At 34.8% G+C, this 21,878-nt stretch overlaps 1 protein-coding gene across 1 annotated transcript; it reads left to right on the forward strand.

Moving 5' to 3' along the window:
* Positions 1–12,470: 12,470 nt before the first annotated feature.
* Positions 12,471–21,699, forward strand: LOC135752626 (C-type mannose receptor 2-like). The gene is made up of 5 exons (XM_073814182.1): positions 12,471–12,518; positions 12,818–12,856; positions 12,930–13,205; positions 20,729–21,073; positions 21,202–21,699. The coding sequence occupies exons 2-5, from the start codon at positions 12,820–12,822 to the stop codon at positions 21,570–21,572; spliced, it is 1,029 nt and encodes a 342-aa protein (XP_073670283.1). The 5' UTR covers positions 12,471–12,518; positions 12,818–12,819; the 3' UTR covers positions 21,573–21,699.
* Positions 21,700–21,878: the final 179 nt, after the last annotated feature.

Raw genomic sequence — 21,878 nt, forward strand, 5'->3', positions numbered from 1 at the left:
AGTAACTTTCTTGAATGTCAAAGGATGAGAGCTTTCAGCCTTTCAAGGTTTAACTTAACCCATTGCAAAATATTGCCTTTCAAATTTAAAATAAAATTTCTTTTGTGACCACCTTCCATCATCAGATGAAGACTCCTCTTCATTTTGTTAAATCTTTTTTCCTTTATATAATTTATCTGTGTCATTCACCTTTTAATAATTTTTCTGTCCTTTTTAATTTTTCATCTTTATTTCCACCTTTAATAACTTGGTCTCTACTCTTTTTTCTCTAATTTGTTATTTCTCTTTCGATGCTTCACCTCTGTTTTTCTGCTAGATTTTGCTTAATCCCACAATTCCCCTCGAGCAATGAGAGTTGACCTTTACAGGTCAAATCTGGTGACCGTTTGTTTTCCCCTCCCTTTCTTTCTCTCTCTCTCTCTCTCTCTCTCTCTCTCTCTCTCTCTCTCTCTAAGCATTTCTTTGTCTGTTAATTATCTCTTCTTCTCTTTCATTAGTTTATATTTTTATTTAATTGTATTTCTCCTCACACAATGCCACATCAAATGTTTCCTCATTTGAACTCCAATTATTTTATTTTCTAATTCTCCACACAACAATTGTTTAATCCTTATTTTCCATTAATGTGACTGCCATAATCTTTGCTTTGCAATATAACACACCTTATATTTTATAATTATTTCTCATTTAACCACTTCACAAACTTATTGTTTTTATTTGTCCAATTTATCTACTATCCTAATAGTTACTCAGATTCCCAATGTGTCTTTTAAAATAAGATTTCCTTTAGAATATTTTGTAATGTTTTGTCAAATAGAATCAAATACCATCACCAACATCTGTCCTTTTTTGGACAAGCAATCTTTTCCTATTGAGCACAATTTTTTATTTTAATCAATCCTTTAAATGAATTATTTAATTTCTAGAAGTAGCTGTATACTTCACTGTAATAACTAAATATTTTTGGCTACAATACCTCAGAACCACACTGTCTTCACATCTAATCTTTAATACCCAGCATTTATAACTGTCTCTTATCCATACCCATATTCACATACTTTCAAACTTTATCCCCTTTTTTATAGTTTTAAACAATCTTCACTCCTGTAACACAACACCTCTCTGTGCTCTCTACAGAGCAACAGAAGAAAGACACACCCACTGCTCACTCAGCCCCCACTCTTTCCATCTCAGACATTCACACACAGACTCACTATATCACAGACACGTTACATTCTCACACAAATAAAATAAAATAAAACAACTCTATCTAGACAACCTGACCAAGTTCATCTTTCCATTACACTTCAGTCGACATGGAAAAGATTCACTTACACAATTTACCAATCCGACATGACAAATAAAACAAAAACAATATCTCTCATCAGCCCGGGCTTTTCAAAACAACAAGACAAATAACACATAGATTGTACCTGACCTACAGGATTTAAGTACTCTTCTCTCCGAACCCCAACGTATCTGCCCTGACACGGTAACACTCAGGGCCCGGTTCCCCGATAACGTTCACTCTTAGCGCGCTAAGAAGACTCAAAAAGATATATCTTACCAAAGTTGTTTGTGTTCCTAAGTGTGTTCCCCGAAGTGTCTCTTAGGAAGCTTCTTAACACGCTGCCTCTAAGAACGACGTAACAATGTCGCTGTCCCAAGTGAAGGTGCTGAATTTTTTGCAATCGATCTCTCAGGGATCGATTTTCCACTTCACGTGAAGGTGCATTACAGCGTTAAGAACGACAACACGTTCTATACAAATGGAACATTACTCAAATTATTCCAGTAACATTTATTTTAACATAGTTTAGTTATCTGTAAAATATAGACTATTAATTAAATTATCAAAATGGCAGTAATACGGGTAGACGAACCGGGTATCCCTCGCTAATCATCCACCCTGCTTATTCCGTTGTGCCACTTGTGCCGCTTATTGATGTGGGTTTAACGACTTAAAAAAATTATATAATACACTTTTATACTAAAGGTAAGGTACTTTACAATCAGAATTACTTGGCAAGCAGCTGTAGTACCTCTGTTTAATGCGGTATTGCTTGCCACTAATGTTTTCAATAAAAAACAACCTATCTACAATAAACAGAGAGAGTTAGATAGAGAATATGGTCTGAGAAGATCCACCAGCTCCATAATGGGTTGTCTTGGGAGGCAATTTTTTTTATTTAGCCACGTCAGGCAAATTGTCAAAAGGTTTTAAGTGTTGCCTAATAAAAAAAATTGCCATGGACTAAACGGTTACGGGGTTACCGGTGTTACGAGGAAGTTTGTCCCCTTTTTTACCTTTAGTGCAGTGTTTTTATAGCGTTTTTATCACATTATACATTTATTCTTTATATACATTGAAAGTTTTAATGGCTACTGAGATTATTTTTACAGTATGAATCATATTATATGTATAATATATATTTATAATGTATGGAAATATAACAGTTTTAAAACAAACAGTGAAGAGAGAAAAACGGAAAAAGACAGGCTATATGTTAAAAGACATAAAACTGTCAAATATGTAATATTTAATAAATTGTATAATAGAATATATGATATTATTGCTTTTTAGTATAACCAATTGAAATCTTTAATCTTTCTAAATAAATTATATAAATGTAACGTGATGAAAACGCTATAAACATAGAGGGAACAGACTTCAATGAGGAACAAACACCGGCGCCGTCTTTGATTCATTAGTTCTGATACCAAATAAAGTCAACTGCATAAATAGTCCTGTATCCATTGCAAACATATTTTATTATAAGTCTTAAAAATGTCCATATCATAAAATCATTGTCACCATACCATAGTTTGACTTGTACTGCGCTGCGCTGATTTCTAAAGACTGCGGCGATAGCGTTTTGCCTTCAAACAACGCTAAGAGAGAGCTTACGAATGGTCCAGACCAACCTTACGAAAGTGTGACTTACAGAAGATATACTTAGCGTACGAACGTTTTGGGAACCGTGCCATAGAGTTAAGAGAGAGGTTAAGGAATAGGTTAAGAACTACTTAGCGATAAGAACGTTTTGGGGAACCGGGCCCTGGTTCGGGAAACTTCTTAGGCATTTTCTCAACTTAACATTAAAGGTCTTGACACACCGGGACGTTTTTCGTGCTCGTTTATCGTCGGCTTTTAACGTGACGTTTTTTTGCTTTCACACCCAGACGATTTTTACTGGCGCTGAGCCGAGTGAGGTGCAAATTCACCCCTGGACGTTAGATGGCGCTTAATACAAAACAGATTTATGCCGGTACACAAGGGGCGCAGCGAAACTTTATGCTTCTGTTCTGACACTCACTTGTCACACGGAAGAAGAAAGCCACACGCTAGTCAATAACAAGTCATATGCTTGCTTTTAACAAAACATGGATATTACTAGTAGCAGCAACTATACAAAGACTACTTCAACTCACCATCAGGACTCACCATCAGCTACTTGACAGTATGATCATGTGAAATATGATCTTCTCAGATAAAAGCAAACTGTGCATTCGTGTTATAGTCATTATAATTGCCATTTTGAAAACGGTGTGTTTATAATATATATATATATATATATATTCTTTGTACAAACAATATCTCCGTGAACTTAAATACATTTGTTAAATCAAATCTATTTGATCAAATAATTCGATTCTATTATCAGCACTCTCCACATAAAATTAACTATTTTGATAGAACACGTTATATCAAAATTAAAGCTCTTTCACAAAATATAAGGTAATAGGTGATCCGATGTGTGTATTTTTAACTAATCTTTTACAAGCACTTTCTCTTGTTAACAATTTTCTCACATTTCCTCCCAAATGTATTGTATTTTTTTATTTGGCTAAAGAAGTAGGTATGTAGTTATTACAATAAGAGGTCGACAATACTGATGTACAAATATATGCATAGTGTCAAAATGGCACGTTATTTACAATTCGTTTTTAATCCAACATTTATTTTTGTGAATGAACTGCAGTTTGCAATAACAATCAGAGACATGACAGTAAAATCAAATAAAACAGGAGTCAGAAATGTTGGTCCAGAAAAGTCTCAATGACTTTAGTGCAACTGAACAGTAGTGCAAATCAACATTTAGAAATTAGACATTTCAAATGAATTTCTTAAATGTATAATCACTTAAAATACATAAGTAAAATGGTATATAATAAACATTAATTTGTGTGAACAAGAACTGGCAGAGCTGTAGAGCAAAAAAGTCACAATGATAGAAGTCTAAGTGAACTGTAGTGCAAATAAACATATGTATGAAATGTACATGTTCAACTGTATTTCATCATCATCATTTAGTTTTATTTGAGCATCTAATACATAAAATCAACAAAATAACAAATTTCATTACAATACAAGTAAAAAAAAAAAAAAGAAAGACAAAAAAAAGAGAGAAATAAAGAAAAAAATAGAAATGATGCTCAAAAGGGGTAGGTAGAAGCTTAAGCTTATTAACACCTACCCCCTTTTATACCATTAAGCCGCAATTACATTTATTAACCAATAAGACAGTCGTCACATGTTTATGCTATCCTGTTCCAGTGACTGTACCATCAACAATAATTGCTCACAATACTTCTATTAAGACATGAAAGAAAAGAAAAAAAAAAACTCTTCAATAAGTACAAAAAAGATAGAGAAAGAAAACATTGCCTGTAACAAATAGTCACTAATCTAGCTCTATAACATATTCCACTTCCACCCTAAGACCATTCTTCCGTCCTATACTTAGACAATATTATTTGTTTATACTTTGCTTTAAATTGATGAATGGATGGGCACTGCTTAAGGTGGGAGCTCAGGGTATTCCAGAGTCTGGAACCACACACAGACACACACATACTTTTCCTTTTCGTTCTAAAAGCAGGTACTTTAAAATGGGCATAACCTCTCAGATTGTAACAGCTATCCCTTTCTGTGAATAATTTTTGAATATTTGCTGGTAAAAGAACCCGATTTGCTTTATATCCTAATTGAACAATATAAAAATCAATTAAGTCCATAAATTTAAGCATGTTACTTTGTAAAAACAAAATATTTGTATGTTCTTGATAACCTGCCTTATGAATAACTCTGACTGCGCGTTTCTGGAGTATTACCAGGGAATGTAGGGAACTCTTATAATTAATTCCCCAAACCTCAATTCCATAAGTTAAATATGACAAAATAAGACTAGAATACAATATATATAGCGCCTTATAATTTAAATAATACTTTACTTTATTTATAATTGCAATATTTTTTGATATTTTTCTTTGTATGTGTCCAATGTGTGATTTCCAGCTCAATTTACTATCTATCGTGATTCCCAAAAATTTTATTTCTGTTACTTTTTCTATTCTAATACCAGTTATGCTTATCAGTAATTCAGGATTTTCCTTGTATTGGCCAAACATAATCATCTTGGTTTTATCTAAATTGAGTGACAATTTATTCCAGTCCAGCCATGTTTTAAGCTTAGCTAATTCCTGATTTACATCCTTTATAAGTTTATTATAATTATCATTAGAATAGAATAAGTTGGTATCATCAGCAAATAGCACCATTTTTAATAGATCTGATACTTTAAATATGTCGTTAATATATAAATTAAATAGCAAGGGAGCCAATATAGACCCTTGAGGCAGCCCACAAACAATGCTCATACATTCTGATTCATGGTCCCCCATTTTAACAAATTGTTGTCTCTCATTTAAATAACTTTTAATCCAGTTCCCCGCTATTCCCCGAATACCATATTTTTCTGCTTTTTGAGCAAGAATAGAATGATTGATGGTATCGAATGCTTTCCTTAGGTCTATAAAGATTCCCACAGCGTATTTTTTATTGTCAACAGCACTAGTGATTTCTTCCACAGCATCAATAATAGCCATAGTTGTCGATCTTTTGGATCTAAATCCATATTGCCCTTCATTAATTAACTCATGTTTCTCAATAAATGTATCCAATCTATTGTAGAACATTTTCTCCAATATTTTTGAAAATTGTGGTAGCAGAGAGACAGGCCTATAATTTGTGAATATATGTTTACTTCCATCTTTAAATAGTGGTAACACTTTTGCTATTTTCATTTTTTCTGGAAAAATTCCAGTTTGGAATGAGACATTACATATATGTGTTAAGGGTTTTACAATATTATTGATTATTACTTTTATTAATCTCATATTTATGTCCAAATAATCCATAGAGGATTTATTGTTAAATTTATTCACAATATTTATGATTTCAGTCTCACTCACGTCAGAAAGAAAGATAGTTTGGGGGTTAGATTCTATACTGGAGACCACCATTCTGTCATTAATGCTTGCTGGGATTTTTGCCGCTAATTCAGGACCCACATTTATAAAGAAATCATTAAACTTATTGACAATGCTTTTCTTATCATAATTTTCAGTATCATTATCTATAAAGTAGTCAGGGTATACATTAATTGAATGATTATCTCTTAACAATTTTTTTAATGTACTCCAAATTCCTTTAATATTACTTTTATTCTCATTTAATTTATTTTCATAGTATATTTTCTTGCTATTACGTACAATAGTTATCAGTTTGTTCTTGTATACTTTGTACCGTTCCTCAGATTCTTTTGTTTGTTTAATCAAAAATTGTTTATATAAATTGTTTTTCTTTTTACATGCATTAAGTAGTCCTCGAGTTAACCAAGGACACTTTAATATTTGTTTCTCCATCCTACATTGACGCGCCGGGCAGTGTTTGTTATATAATTTGCAAAATATTTCTAAATAAATATTATAGGCCCTATTCGCGTCATTCTCCATAAACACATTGGTCCAATCCTGATTAGCTAGCTCACCATTTAAAGCGTCAATAGACTTCTTAGTTAGTACCCTTTTATATACATTTTTTTGAGATTCATAATTTTTTTCATAAGTGTCATTATACAATGCAAATATTGGAAGATGATCAGTTATATCAGATATCATGAGTCCACTTACTTTTGTTTGATCAATAGCATTTGTAAAAATATTATCAATGAGTGTTGCACTATGAGAGGTTATTCTACTGGGTCTAGAAATAGTTGGAAATAGACTCATACTATATAAAGCATTCACAAATTCATCAGTAGCATGATGGTTGTCATGATTCATCAGATCAATATTGTAATCACCACAAATGAATAATATTTTATTTATAGTAGAAAATGTTCTCTCCATCCATTGAGTAAATATTTCAATGCTAGACCCAGGTGATCGATAAATACAACTAATTATAATGTTTTTTTTCCTTTCACAAATTATTTCAATTGTTACACATTCAAGTAAGTTGTCAACTGATACTGCCATTTTCTCAATCATTTTAAATTTTATTTTATTGCTTACATATATAGCTACCCCACCACCTGCTTTGTTTTTTCTATTCACATAATTTAAGACATAACCTTCCAATTCAAAATTGCCAATACCTTTTCTTTCATTAAACCATGTTTCTGATATTGCTACAATATTAAATGGAGTAGTGAACTGCTGCAAATACTCTCTGATACTACTAAAGTTTGTGTACATGCTTCTGCTATTAAAATGAATTAATGATAACTTTCCTTTGATGTTAATATCATTGAAATCATTTTCAGAGTAATAACGACAATCAATATTAGTATCTGACAAAAACATAGTGTCAGGATCTATATTATTCTCTGGGAAATACTCATTATATTCAGTAACCTCTTGTAAATTGGTCTGATTGAATGTAGTTGTATACATGAGTAGTGAATCATGTTACCTCAGATATGTCACTCCCATTTTCAGTCATATTTGGCTAACTCCTCCAGGCTTCTGACAACCAACACCTTTGCTTCTTCCGGTGACCCTTTTAGCTTAATAAAAACTTTGCAATTCCTCACCCAAGTGCTCTGGATTTTGTCTTGCTTTCTCAGTATCCTGGCTTTGCGTGCAATTTCCGCGTTCTTTCGTGTTAAGTGCTCGTTCATATAGACGTTAGTCCCCTTTAGTTTTCGTCCTTGTTTCAGTAATTCAGTCTTTTTCTTCCGGTTTGCGAACCTCATAATTACCGCTGGCGGCTCGCTGTCTCTCCTCCGCGGGATCTGGTGGCAGGCCTCTATATCCTCCACGTCCAGCGTTATTCCTCTGGACTGTAGGAGGGTCACCACCTGTTGTTCCACGGATATCGCGTCCCGCTCGTCAGGCTCAACTCCGGTGACAGCCACCGCTCTGGCATAAGACCGGGGTCTAACTTTCAGGCCAGTCACAATAACATCATTTACTCTGGAAAACTGCTCCAGTTCGTCCACCCTCTTCTCCAGGTCAGAGATTCTTTCTTCCTTTATTGCATTTTGCCTTCGCAGCTCCTTAACTTCATCCATCAAGTGTAGGAGTTGTTTTTGTTGCTCTTTAATGACGCTGGTTTCGCATGATAGGAAATCAAGTGACTTCCTGATTTCTCCGATATCCTCAGTCATCGATGACTCTCTGGGACGTTTGTGCAACTCTTTTATTGCGTTTATTTCCTCTGTTAAGAAATCCAGCGACTTTTTAATTTCATCCATCTCTTTTTTAGGTGGCATATCTGGTAGAAGCAGTCCTATTTTAAGTACTCATTTAGTGCAAAAATTGCTACCGCTGCGGCGTGCGCGTGTCAAGGTCTCAATCACCAAGATCATGAATGTATAAACATAAAAAAAACTTAATAAAATGGTATATAATAAACATCTATAGGTGTGACGAAAAACTGGCAGAGCGCTCCTTCTGTGCTCCTCTTTCTTCTGTGCACTGCTTTAAATTTTTTCCCTTTAGCATCTTTTAATAAGAGGGACCTCTCCAGAGGTTTGTCTCGGACTGTTTTCTTTTGTTTAGATTGGACCTTGTCACGGCTGGTGCTGGATGATCCTGAAGACGTGCTTGCTGGGGCCTCCTCACTTTTGCTCACATCATTTTTAGCAGAAATATTGCTGTGAACACTGTAAAGATAAATGTAGTTTTCATCAGAATCAATCTTTCACACTGAGGGCCATGCCACGATATCCATGAGGTCAATATTTGATTACAAATGTAATTTAGATTCATGGTATTTCATCTGACTAAACAAACTAGGTTACCTATACACAGAACACAAATTAACCTCCTAAAACCCGACCTTTGGTTTGGCTTGCATTTTAGATTTCTTCCAGTTACTTTGGGGTTAGGAAGAAGCAATGAATATAATAACCAAATATTTTTCTTTGAACATGAAGCAGTGTAATTGTCCACGTTTGTGTACAACAGGTTCCAGTTACACACAAAGTATTATGGTGCAAACAACAAAACGTGATATCACACGGTGTACAGGGAACATGCATGGTATGAAGTTAATCACTGTTCAATGTCAGTGCATTACATATCATAATGTAATGCACCAATATTCATTTTTATTACTTGCAGTTATGATGTAAATTTGCACTACTGGTCCGTTCAATACACTACTGGACTGTCTATTACATACTCCCTGTTCATTTGCACTGCTGGACTACTTGAATTGCATCGTTTACACCCCTGTACTATGTAATGAATATGAGAATAACAATTCACTGCACAATAACTTATGCCATTGCACTCTTAACTGACAAGTTACAATCCAAATTCATTCATGCACTACCTAAATATTAATTTCACTCCTGTTCTGTATAGTTTAATTTATTATGTACATATCCATTTGTAAATTTCTGTATATTATGTTCATAGTACCACCCACAGTTTTGTGCCCACAATTGTTTCATCAACGATGCTTCCTTGTGTGTTTACCTGTTCCACGTGCTCCGCAAGACCATTTTGTGCTTGAGCGCCACCAAGTCGTGTTTTACTGGAACTTCAGCAGCGCCAGGCACGTGAACAAAAGCGCCAATCTCATTGGTCGGCCAACTTTTTTTGGTGTCCCACGCGTTTTTCTGAAAATGACGCATTTGCGCCTCGCGCTTTTCGCGTGGGTGTGCGCACTCACATTGGCGCTCGTTCTTGAGTCACGAGACGTTAAACGTCGACGATAAACGCGCACGAAAAACGTCCCGGTGTGTAAAGACCTTAAATCTTTATCCAAGCCACTCAACGACAAAAATAAAACTCATTCACACAATAAACCATCATTTGTCCTAGCCCACATTCCTTTTGAAAATGAAACCCTTTATTCTTATCATTTAATCTAGTAATCTTTAATTTCCCCTTTTTATTCTTAAATTTGGAAGAGCATTTGTGATTTGACCACCCCGAGCCCTCTCAGGTGAACAATAGAATCTTTAAACAAGCAAAATTGATTGATTAATAGGTGGCAACCTGATTGCATTGCCCATCGAGAAAGTTAGCTGTGGTCTCAGGTTCTGTGCTCTTTTTGATGTCCCATCTGGTGTCAATTGTTTTTACCAAACCTTAAATTTCAAATGTATGTTTGGTAACCTATAAACCAAATTGTTAACCAAACCATTTTTCAGTAATAACCAATTAGCATTTATGTCAAACCCTTTATTTATAGGGTGTATAATTCAGTCATACAGTTATCCCTTCATTTATAGGGCTTATCTATCATACTTTATCCCTTATCAGGCTTATTCAAACATTCACTTACGGCCCCCTGTTCAGCCACAATGACAGACCAAGGAAAACACATGCACCACCCCCACTAGATGCAAAGTTTATAGCACACTCACACACTCACACACTGCAGCTTGCAAACACACTCAAAATTCAGACACACAGAGTACATATATTTTCATACATAAAACCTTGTATGCCTCCTCTTGATATCACCTTATATACCCAAATCAAAGGACCATTACACCTCCATCAACATGGTCGTTAACTAAAACAATAAAATATACCACTTTTAAGCGGTATACTGTCAATTTTGCTACACTTACAACCACACAAAATTGACCTCTATACCATACACCTCCGTCCACTGGTATAGCCTCCTATATTATACACTTACACCGACAAATATAGGTAACTCTTACGCGTTCTCTTCAATTAAAATCTGTTTCAAGTCACTGTGATCATCAACGCCAACTAATCAGTAAGAAAATACAGATTCATGCATGCATGCCTTAATTAGATTGTATCCTTGAAATCAAAACCCAGTTCACATATAGGTTCTTAAATTTAGAAGAGCTTAAATTTCTCACCACTGGGAGCAAATTCTGGCAAACAACACAAACCTTCAGTCTTAGGTTTTGATTTCAAGAGATAGACTTTTATTATCTGGACAAATAAAAAGCCGAGCCTGCCCTGATGAATCCCCCCAGAACCAGAGTCCTGGGAGGACTCTCCAAAACAGTCTGACTCTCTGAGCCAGGCTTGGTAAATATATATGGTCTTTGTTCCCTCCCCTCCATATGCTTAAACAATATAGGATTTGTGATAGGAAGAAACACATGACATCCCTCAGACCAGTGACTCCCTCCCATGACCTATTTGACCCTTGGCTATTTGCTAATACTAAAACCCTTAGTGCCCTGAAACATGAATACAGACAGCTGTTCCACACAGATGGCTTTTACAACTCCTAACACAGGTGGCTTTTTAAAACACCTTACACATAAGGCACCACACAGATGGCTTTTATAAGGCATAGTAAACTACTTCATAATAAAAAGGCATAGTTGGATTATAATGGTAAACTCATGATGCACATTTAAAGATTAAAATAAACTTCTTCAGGGTTTTTTCCCCCAGTTGTGGTTCTGTTCCACTTGTTGTCATTTTCCAATGATAGGACCTGACAGACAGGTTTGGGCTTATTGAGTTTCCTTCCAGTATGTATGGTAATTTGTCCTTTTGATGAATAATAACTTTGCATAAAGTTGATTCTTATCTTATAGACGAATGTCAGAATGCAAATCTTTATGGTATATTACAGTTTTTGTTGGAATAAAAGCATTTTACTGTAGAATTTGGCTGTTTTTTCATAGCAATAGTTTACAGTCCTGCCTCCCCAGCTTAAATGTCAAACTACACCTAAAGGTTATAGGGTACAGATGGAGTGAATGTTAAATGAAAAGAAAAACCTGAAGAGAAACACTTTTAATTTATTTGTATAGCAAAGTTTAACATCAGTGTCTAAAGCAGCTTTATTAAGAAAACAACTCCAGAGAAGTGACTTTAGGGAGAAAATCTCTGCTTTTATAGACAAGCCTGAAATACATCAGTACAGGATTGTTATTTTAAATATATTTACTCAATAAATACATCACACCAACCTTAGACGTATATTTTAATTTATTTTATTTACCGTGTTGTTGTGACACTGACTGTTCATATGCAAATAAAAGCACTCGCACCTTATTTTAGATTTCTGTTTGTACTAATGTTAAAACACAGCAGGAAGTTATCCGGATGAATACACAAATAAACAGGAAATGAATTATGAAAATGAGTCTTTATAATTAAATAAACAAATGATGGGAGGTGTTGAAGATGAGATATAATAATAATAATAACATCTAAACAACACAGACAGAGAAACAGAAGATTCAGGAGAGAAACACACAAACTCAGAAGTAAGAACTTTATTTACTTTAAAATAATATTTATGATATCAGAGTGTTTTATAAAGATTGTGTATTAATGTATTATGACTATTAATGAAACTTTATAAAGAATTTATGAAGAGTTACTGAAGAGATGTTAACTTTTAACTTCAATGACATTTAACAGCTTTAATGTCAGATTCTCATCTTTATTTACTACACATTAAAATAGTTTAGACATTTAAATGAATGAATTTATTGTGATGATCAGAATTATGAACAAACAGAATAAATCAACATCTGATGTTTTCAATGTGTTTGTTTTTCAGAAATGACTCAAACTTTATATTTCAGCGTTCTTCTCATCGGTGAGTTTGTGTTTGTGGTTTTGTGTTTGTTTTATAATCTCATGAGATTTGACTCAAACTCTTTCTTTCATAGCTCTCTGTTCATTATCTGAATGCATTCAGCGCCGCTATCACCACATAAAAATGACAAAGACCTGGGATGAAGCTCAGAGATACTGCAGAGAAAACTACACAGATCTGGCCACAGTCAACAACATGAACGACCTGAATCAACTGAAGAAGATAATAGATTACAGTCTATATGGTGTCTGGATTGGACTGCACAGATCAAGTGTTCATAAATGGAAGTGGTCTATGGGTGATCCTGTGAAATATACAAACTGGTCTAATGGAGACTCAAATGGTCCAGGTCAGTGTGTTTTTATGAGAGATGGATCATGGCATCATCAGAGCTGTATTAACAACAAGAGATTCATCTGCTACAATGGTGTGTGAATATTCATTAAATAACATCAAACCTTCACTTAACAAAACATTGTCAGCCTCCAACAGGTGAAAAATTTACATCTGACGATGTTTGCAATATTTTGGATGTAAATGTTTATTAAATCATGACAAACAATATCATTGGAAAGGTCTAAGCCTCTAGAATACAGATATCATCAAAAAATAAATTATGAAGGGAAATTAATTGTGATTTATGATAAGAGTGTGCCTCAAAACATTGATAATCCGGCTAAATGTCACTGTCCCACCAGCCTACAATTATTCTGTGTTTTGCATATAATTTCTTATCTAATCATGTCAAACTATATATCGTTGGAAAATGCTAAGAATGTTGTTTTCATTTGTCATCATAATTTTGTCATCAAAGATTGACATAGTGCAAGTCATTTTTTAAAAGGTCACAAGCCCTCAAGCCCCACATTGTTTTTATATATTTATAACACTAATACCCTATTCTTAACCTAAAAAACCTTGACAGACTTTATAAAACGGTTAGTTCCAATCCTTGATTCTGATCACCCTTAGCAACCACGCATATCGGTTTGTTGTTTTTATTTGAGCTTTCATGCATATTACTAGGGGTGTCCTCGACTAAGGATTTACATATTCGAATCAGAATTGTCGAATCTTTCCATAGTCGACCGATAGTCGAATCATCTATGTTTGTGTGCAGCACACATAAACAACTTTCTGATAAAGTGACCAAAACTGTCTTTCAAGTAATAAACGAAGACAAAACTGACGATGCATTTATATATATATATATATATATATATATATATATATATATATATATATATATATATATATATATATATATTTAAGGTCAAATGTAAGGCAACATTTGTTTAATTATTCCTCATAACATTTTAAAGCCACGATCTACAGAACATCACACAAAAATACATTTTGATAACTAAACCTAAAAAAATAACAAAGGAGATTCTGCCTTGGAAACTCCGGCTACAATTCAGTGTTTTTATTTAATTTGGAGATATCGCGTCAAAGCAGTCATGACCAAAAAAAACGACAAATGAGAAATGACAAATAATTTGTGATTGTGACTGTAAATGATTAAAACTAATCTTTATATACAGTTAATTAAACGTTAATTTATAACAAGAAAAACACTGAAATTAATGATTTTATAGACACTACGCGTTATTATTTAGCACAGAAATACCTTGCTTGCTTTGACTTTGATCATCTCTGTATTAACTTTAGATACAGAAAGACCGGATGATTCTGTATTAACTTTAGATACAGAAAGACCGGATGATATTATTTATTTCAGGAATCTCTTTGCTACACTGTAAAAAATTTCACTGTTAAATTACAGTAATATACTGGCAGCTAGATTTGCCAGCATATAGTTGTAATTTTACAGATTACCTACCGTAATTTACAACAACAGTTTTTTACTGTACAAATTATACGGGACGGTACTGTAAAAAAAGGGAGCTGCACAGTATAATACTGTCAGGTGTTTGGTTGCATTATACTGTTATTTTAGGATTCCTGCTGTAATTTATACTGTAGAATGTGATTTTTCTAGCATTGTTAAAATGTTATTTTAAAATAAACACGTAAAATTGCTGGCAAAAAAATTCTCAAACAAAGGATGATGATAAAACACTGTTTTTATTAAATGTTCTTAAATGTCAGTTTCTGCCTCACTAATGAGACTGGGCTGAATAAAACATAATGCTGTGATGTCACATAAATATCACAACATTGCAGCATACAATGTGAAAGCCCCACTCAAAGTCCATGAAGTTTTTGATGAGGGTGACCACATGGGGATTCACAGTTGCTGCGTTTTTCTGGACAAGCTTTCCTGTCTTCTTGGACACCTTCACCTGCCTAGCTTTTGTTCCCGTCTTAGGGTTCACACCAATTAAGCATCTACAAAGTACAATGAGATAAGTAAAGATTAATTGCAATGAAGACAGATAAAACCAACTGCATTCACAGTATAAATATTATAGGTTGTTGCCATTCTGGCAGTAATGAGAGAAAAAATACTTTATTCAAAAAATGTAGCATGATAACAGATTTGACCTAAACCCAGTGTTATTTCTATATGCACATGCTAGCTTAAACTTCGCCTCACTATTTAAAAGACCTAATGCAATCAAAGTCAATTTACAAACAAGAAAGAGACACTTATTTAACACAATGTGACATTCTTGAACAGCTAGTAGAGGATTTACCTTTGAACAAACTCCAGTGTCCTTGCAGCTTCATCTTGGTATTGCAAGTTATACACATGCGAAAACTGATGAAGCTTTGCTGGATGCCTTCACAGATGATGTTGTTTTCACTGCTGATCATCCAACCTCCAAATGTGACTTCATCACCAGCAACTGATGTAGACAACAATTATAGTTAATGTCCCAAAAAACTATCAGATATTATACTGCTGCAAATCCAGACTGACAGAGTCTGACACTTCATCATTGTACAGTGCCTCATCATTGTTAGCGTTTAGCCTAGCCCCAATCATTCCAATGGCTCCAAACAAAAGTTTTATTTTTTGCCACCATACTTACTCGTGTAACTACTCATGTAACAGTCTTTAAATAGGGAAAACATGCAAGTGTTTACAGTTTGGTGGCTTCTAAATTCATCCCGGTTTGGAGCCATAGGAATGAATGGGACTAGGCTAAATGCTAACACATTAACGAGTCGCTGTACAAAGATTAAAAGTGCACACATTGAAAAAGATACAAACAAATGGTGAAAAAGAGCCCAATCCCTTATGTAGATTTAAAAAAATATCAATAGATAATCACACGTCAGTCAGACATTTGATTAGATTGCAAATTAACATTAGCATCTTTATTTGTATTTAACTAATATAGCTGTCAATTCGTTTAACAATCAGCCCTAAATATGTCAAAATCAAATAAATCGTTTTTAGAAATATTTCAAAAATAAGCAAATATATAAAACATTTTGTCAATTATTTCACTTAGAAACACAGACTCTGTTCAGTTTGTGCTTACCTTGATACAGGCGAGGAGTAAAAAACATGTGAATTCGTTGTCCGTCTCAGTGCTGCTCACAATCGGAGTGAAAATGGATAGATAGTCTTTAATTCTGCTTCCTTCTCGTATAATAAAATGCAGAAAAACAGTGTAGTTAAATCAGTTTGACTCATGGTTGCAGATGAGTTCGTCACATGTCTGACATGCCTGACCAGACCAAAAAATACTGTATTATCCCGTAAGACTGAACAGTAGCTTGCTGTTATTAGTTTGCTTGTCAAATTAATGTTTATTTACAGTATTAAACTGTATTTATGAGAAACGGTAAATTACTGTCCAAAATTCCCCGTTTTTTTACAGCAATTTTTTACAGTGTATCATTTGAAAGTGAACACCGACCCACCATAATATTAAATCACAAGAAAGACATTCGTGTCAAGCAGAAATAGGTTCGGTGCAGATACTTCCTTTTCATCACCGAAAAAAAAAAAAACGGCTTACCTGTTTTGACAAGATAACCACTATGTTTTAAATACATTTTAAAAACGTATACTCGTCGAAAAACATCAGTTTTTTAATGTTTAGTTTGATGAACTCCTAAATATGAGACGCAGAGCACCTATCCCGTTCGGCTAAATTACATGCGCAAGCATGGCCAGCACGCAATAGCGCAACATCGATACAACGAAAAGCTATCCAAAATGTACTTAAATTAGATCAGAATTTACGTTTATAATAAATACAATTTTTTAAATAAAATAAGGTCAGAAGTTACAAAGTGCAGAACAAATATGCAAAATGCCTCAAGTGCACGAAAACAAAACACAAAGCCAAGTAGTTAAATCAGATAACCCAAAGTGATTTATAAATAAAATAAAATATAGAAATTATTAAAAGAACGAAAGGCATAATATAATTTGCCAGCTTTGTCTTTTAAATGTAGAAACAAAGAGGCAATGGTTTATTAACATAGAAACCTCTTGGACGTGTAGCCCGGTCACAGGGGTTGTTGGATTTATTAACGCATTTTAAAAATATTTATTGAAAGCTGCTACTTCACATATTATTTGCAGCATTATCATAATATGCAGTATATCAATATATTGTGAGAAAGCTGTTATATGTGAAATCAGATAATGTGTGCACCCATATACGGCCAAAATTGAATGATCCTCATTTCATAACACATCTGCGACGATTCGACTGTGAGATTGGTAGTCGAATCAGGCTTCTCCTATCGATGCATCGAATCTTCGACTATTCGGGGTCACCCCTACATATTACACATCGGAACACATTTTTGTTCATGGTCAGGGACTATTTTTTCTAGTGGAAGGAATGTTTTTTATTGATTTAACTTCATGAAAGTGGCACTAATATTTTTTTTACTTTAATATTGTGTGGTAACCGGTTTTTAAAAGCAATAAGGTACTTGAGGCAAGTGCTGTATCGTGAATAAGTAACGGCTGAAGGGGTTGCAGGCACCCCGCTTCGCATCGTGCCTAACAACGCCCTTCAGCCGTTATTCACGATACAGCACAGCCGCTCGTACCTTATTGCTTACATATATCATTAGAAAGCTTAAAGGGACACTTCACCCATTTGCATAAAGCTTTAAGTTAGAACCCCAGTCATGTTTTTGAATGGTCGTGCATCATTTCCTCAGTTGCCACTGAGACAGGAGAAATACAGATTTCAGTGTTGCACTTCCTTCTTTCAATGATGTAAAAATCATCATTTTGCATCATTGAAAGAAGGAAGTCCAATATCTTTGTTGAGGGAGTGAGACTATAAACACCCATTTTCTCAGTCAAATAGGCACCAAATTCTAAATGTATGTTACATTTCAACTACAAATATGACACACTTTCAATAAAGATTAATGTTTCTACGAGTGAAATGCTCTTTTAAATAGTGTAGTTTTAATATATTATCAGCATTTTGGGGATAAAATGGTGTTGTGAAAGTCATTTTGTAAAAGGTCACGGGCCCACAGCTGGGGCCAATTTGTTTATACATATTTCGGTCACACTTTATTTTAAGGTGTCACTGTTACAGTATAATTATACATTTAAGTACTAAGTAATAATCATTAACAACATGTACTTACTATAGGGTTGGGATTAGGATTAGGGTTTGGTTTAGGGTTAGTTGCATGTAATTATGCATAATTAACTGTTATTACAATAATAATTACATGTAGCATGTGTAACAAAGACACCGTAAAATAAAGTGTTACCCATATTTCTAACAGTAAATCCCTACTCTAAACCTAAAATCATGACAAACTATATATCAATAGAAAGCTCTCAGAATGTTGTTTTCATATTTCGAGGTCACCTAATGATAAAAATAATGTAGCGAACGTTTTTTGTTACATGACCCCTCCACACACCCCATAGGAATGCATATTAATTATTATATATTCATAAAACTATATCCTATTATAAATCTTCAAAAATGTTTACAAACTATATATAGTTAGAAAGCTCTAAGAATGTAGTTTTCATATTTTATTTGCGTTAATAATAGTGTGGTCACAGTAATTTATTAATTTGTGACAAGAGAATGCAGCAAACTGTTGACAACTAGTGGCCGTTGTTGGTAAAACCAATAAACAGTGTGACACAAACCTCATTTTTGAGATTTCAACTTGAAATTTGGATCACAACCACTTGAGACTTATTGCTTCATGTTTACATCATTTCATTTACATTTTATGTTTTTGCTTTATTTTTTTATTATTAAAATTAATTTAAACTGCCATAACAATTTTTTGAAACTTCAGTGAAAAACCTTGTCTTCTTTAAACTTCTGCGTGACACAAATAAATTTTGTGAAATGTACCATTAACTTAGTTATATTACTCTTACTGTGGGTTTACACTAGACGCGAGTTCAACGATTTGTGCGAGTAGATTACATACAAAGTCAATGTAAAGATGCGATCAGACGCATCCTCGTGTGGAGTGGCACGGTTACCCCGAAAACACGCCCTATTCGCCACAAACGCGTCTTCACCCAAGTTGAAAATATTGAACTCCAGCGAAAAATTCGCATGATACAAAGTTAAATCCCACGAGTAATCTAGAGCAAGTAATGCGATGCCCCGCATTTGGTGTGTACGTTGCTTTATGCAGGGTTTACACCAGACGCGGTAAACGAGGCAAGCAATGAGTGATTTAAATGTTAAGTCAATGCAAGATGCGATTAAGCATCCTGCGGTGCAGTACACATGGCAAGCGTGGCATTGAGCGTTGCCGCGGGAAACGCGCTGTGAGGAATATGGACAAGAACGATCCCAAGTGCGGACAAGACACAAAATAATAATTTATTGACAACAACAGGGGAAAAACAAAACCCACGAGGGGGCAAAACAAGACAGGGCAAACGCAACACTAGACTGAGACTAAACTTAACATAACATATAACAAACTACACTAAATAACTTTCAAATACTCACGGAACAGACACAGAAACCGACAGGATGCAACGAGGAATGAAACAAGACGCACGAGCACAGAACAGCAAACACAAGGACAATAATTAGGGACAAAGTAAATTACATACACCTGGAAATAATTACAAGTAAGGGATCGGGGAAAAAGTGACGAGACCCGGGAAATGCGTGGCCAGAATAATTCAATACTAAAACCACCCATTTCCCACATAGAACATAGTACTGCCAGGACCCCCAACACAAAGACTAGATATAATTAAACACATGATTTTGACGGATCCTGACACGCGTGAGTTGAAAAATCTGAACTTCGCCGAATTTCCACACCGCGTTAACCAATCAGGACCTTGCTGTAGTAGTGATGTGATTACAGAAAGCGAGCAGAGTGGCGGAGTCTCAGCGGAGTCGCAGAAGCCCCTCCCATGACGCAAATTTCCGCGTGACTGTCTCAAATGACTAGAATTTCATGTGCGGCTTTCACACACGAATGAAGCAAGTGAACTCAAATGTACAAGCGTCCAACTACGCGCGAATAGTGCATTTTTGCCGCCTCTACCGTGGCTGGTGGGAGTACACCATTACAACATTCAAACCAGGCATGTACTTCTCACAAACAAAATAGCCACCTCCTCTAGTGTTCAAAATGCAAATGGTAGTCAGGTTGTGCCAAAAAAGTTAAATATATGATATCCAAAACAGTTAATCCCTGTTTTGTGTTAAAAGAAAATAAAGGGTCAACTCAAGTGTCATGCATAACATATTACCGTGCATGTTATTTACTTACTAGATACTAAAGCAAAGGTATTAAAATTCAGAAATGCCCATAAATGCATTTAAACAGATAAAGAGAGAAGCAAACACACTGCAGTAACTCAAAGAGTTTAATAAGTAAAGAGTTTCTGTAGATTCACATCTATACTGTAAGTGTGGTAAGAGTCAAAGTAAATCATGACACAATCTTTATTTTCTTAAACAGAGATCAGTAAAGGATTCATCATTAATAGGTCTTCAGTATCATGGAGAGCCGCTCAGATCTTCTGCAGAGACCATTATACTGATCTGACCAGTGTGAGGAATCAGATTGAGAATCAACAGATTCAGAAGATCATGAATGACAAAAACATATCTGAAGCCTGGATTGGTCTGTTTAGTGACTCATTTGAGTGGTCAGATAAGAGTGAATCTGGATTCAGAAACTGGAGCACTTCTGAACCTAGTAATGATGCTTCTCAAGATTGTATAGAAGCCAGAGTGCCAGAACTGTATATGCTATGGCATGATTTGAGTTGCAGTGACTCTCAGACCTTTGTGTGTCATGAAGGTGAGTAATAAAAGTCAATGTGTGTTTGATGACAGAAGTTTCTTCATGATTAAAATGATCTCAGTTCAGTGTTTGTTGTGTATGTTTGTTTTGATCTGATGTGTAGTTTGTGTTTGTTGTGTGTTCAGATAATCTGATATTGATCCAGATGAATCTGAGCTGGTCTGAAGCTCTGAGATACTGCAGAGAGAATCATGTGGATCTGGTTTCAGTTGATTCAGAGAAGATTCAGTTCATGGTGACAGACGTGATTCATCGATCCTCTACTGATGCCGTGTGGATGGGGTTACACTATTACTGCCAAATGAACCTCTGGATCTGGATACGAGGAGAGGCCGTGTGCTATCAGAATTGGGCTCCAGGGAACGGAGCAGGACTGATGGACTGCAACACTGAACACAGAGCTGGAGCAGTTCAGTCTGGAGGAGATCATCGCTGGATTAGCCTTCCTCGATCTCACAAACTCAACTTCATCTGCAGCAGAAAAGATATAAAATAAAATAATTTGTGTCTATCACTTCTTTTTTGTTCTTTGTTAATTTTTTGTTTTGTTCTTAGCATTTGAGTCATAACATATTACAGATTAAATACAACATTATGCCTTAGTTCAGAATCATTCATGTATAATAAACAAAAATATGTTCTATGTTAATCTCCTGACACAAATATTTTCTTATGTTTCTTTAATAACTGTTGAATTATATGAAATGAATGTGTTAGTTATATTTTGGGAGTGGGTTAAAGTTCATGATATTTACTCATCAGATGTCACTTCTGTTTTGTTTTATGTGTGATTAATAAAGAT

The sequence above is a fragment of the Paramisgurnus dabryanus genome, chromosome 1 (genome assembly GCF_030506205.2).
Source record: "Paramisgurnus dabryanus chromosome 1, PD_genome_1.1, whole genome shotgun sequence".
Taxonomy (NCBI): domain Eukaryota; kingdom Metazoa; phylum Chordata; class Actinopteri; order Cypriniformes; family Cobitidae; genus Paramisgurnus; species Paramisgurnus dabryanus.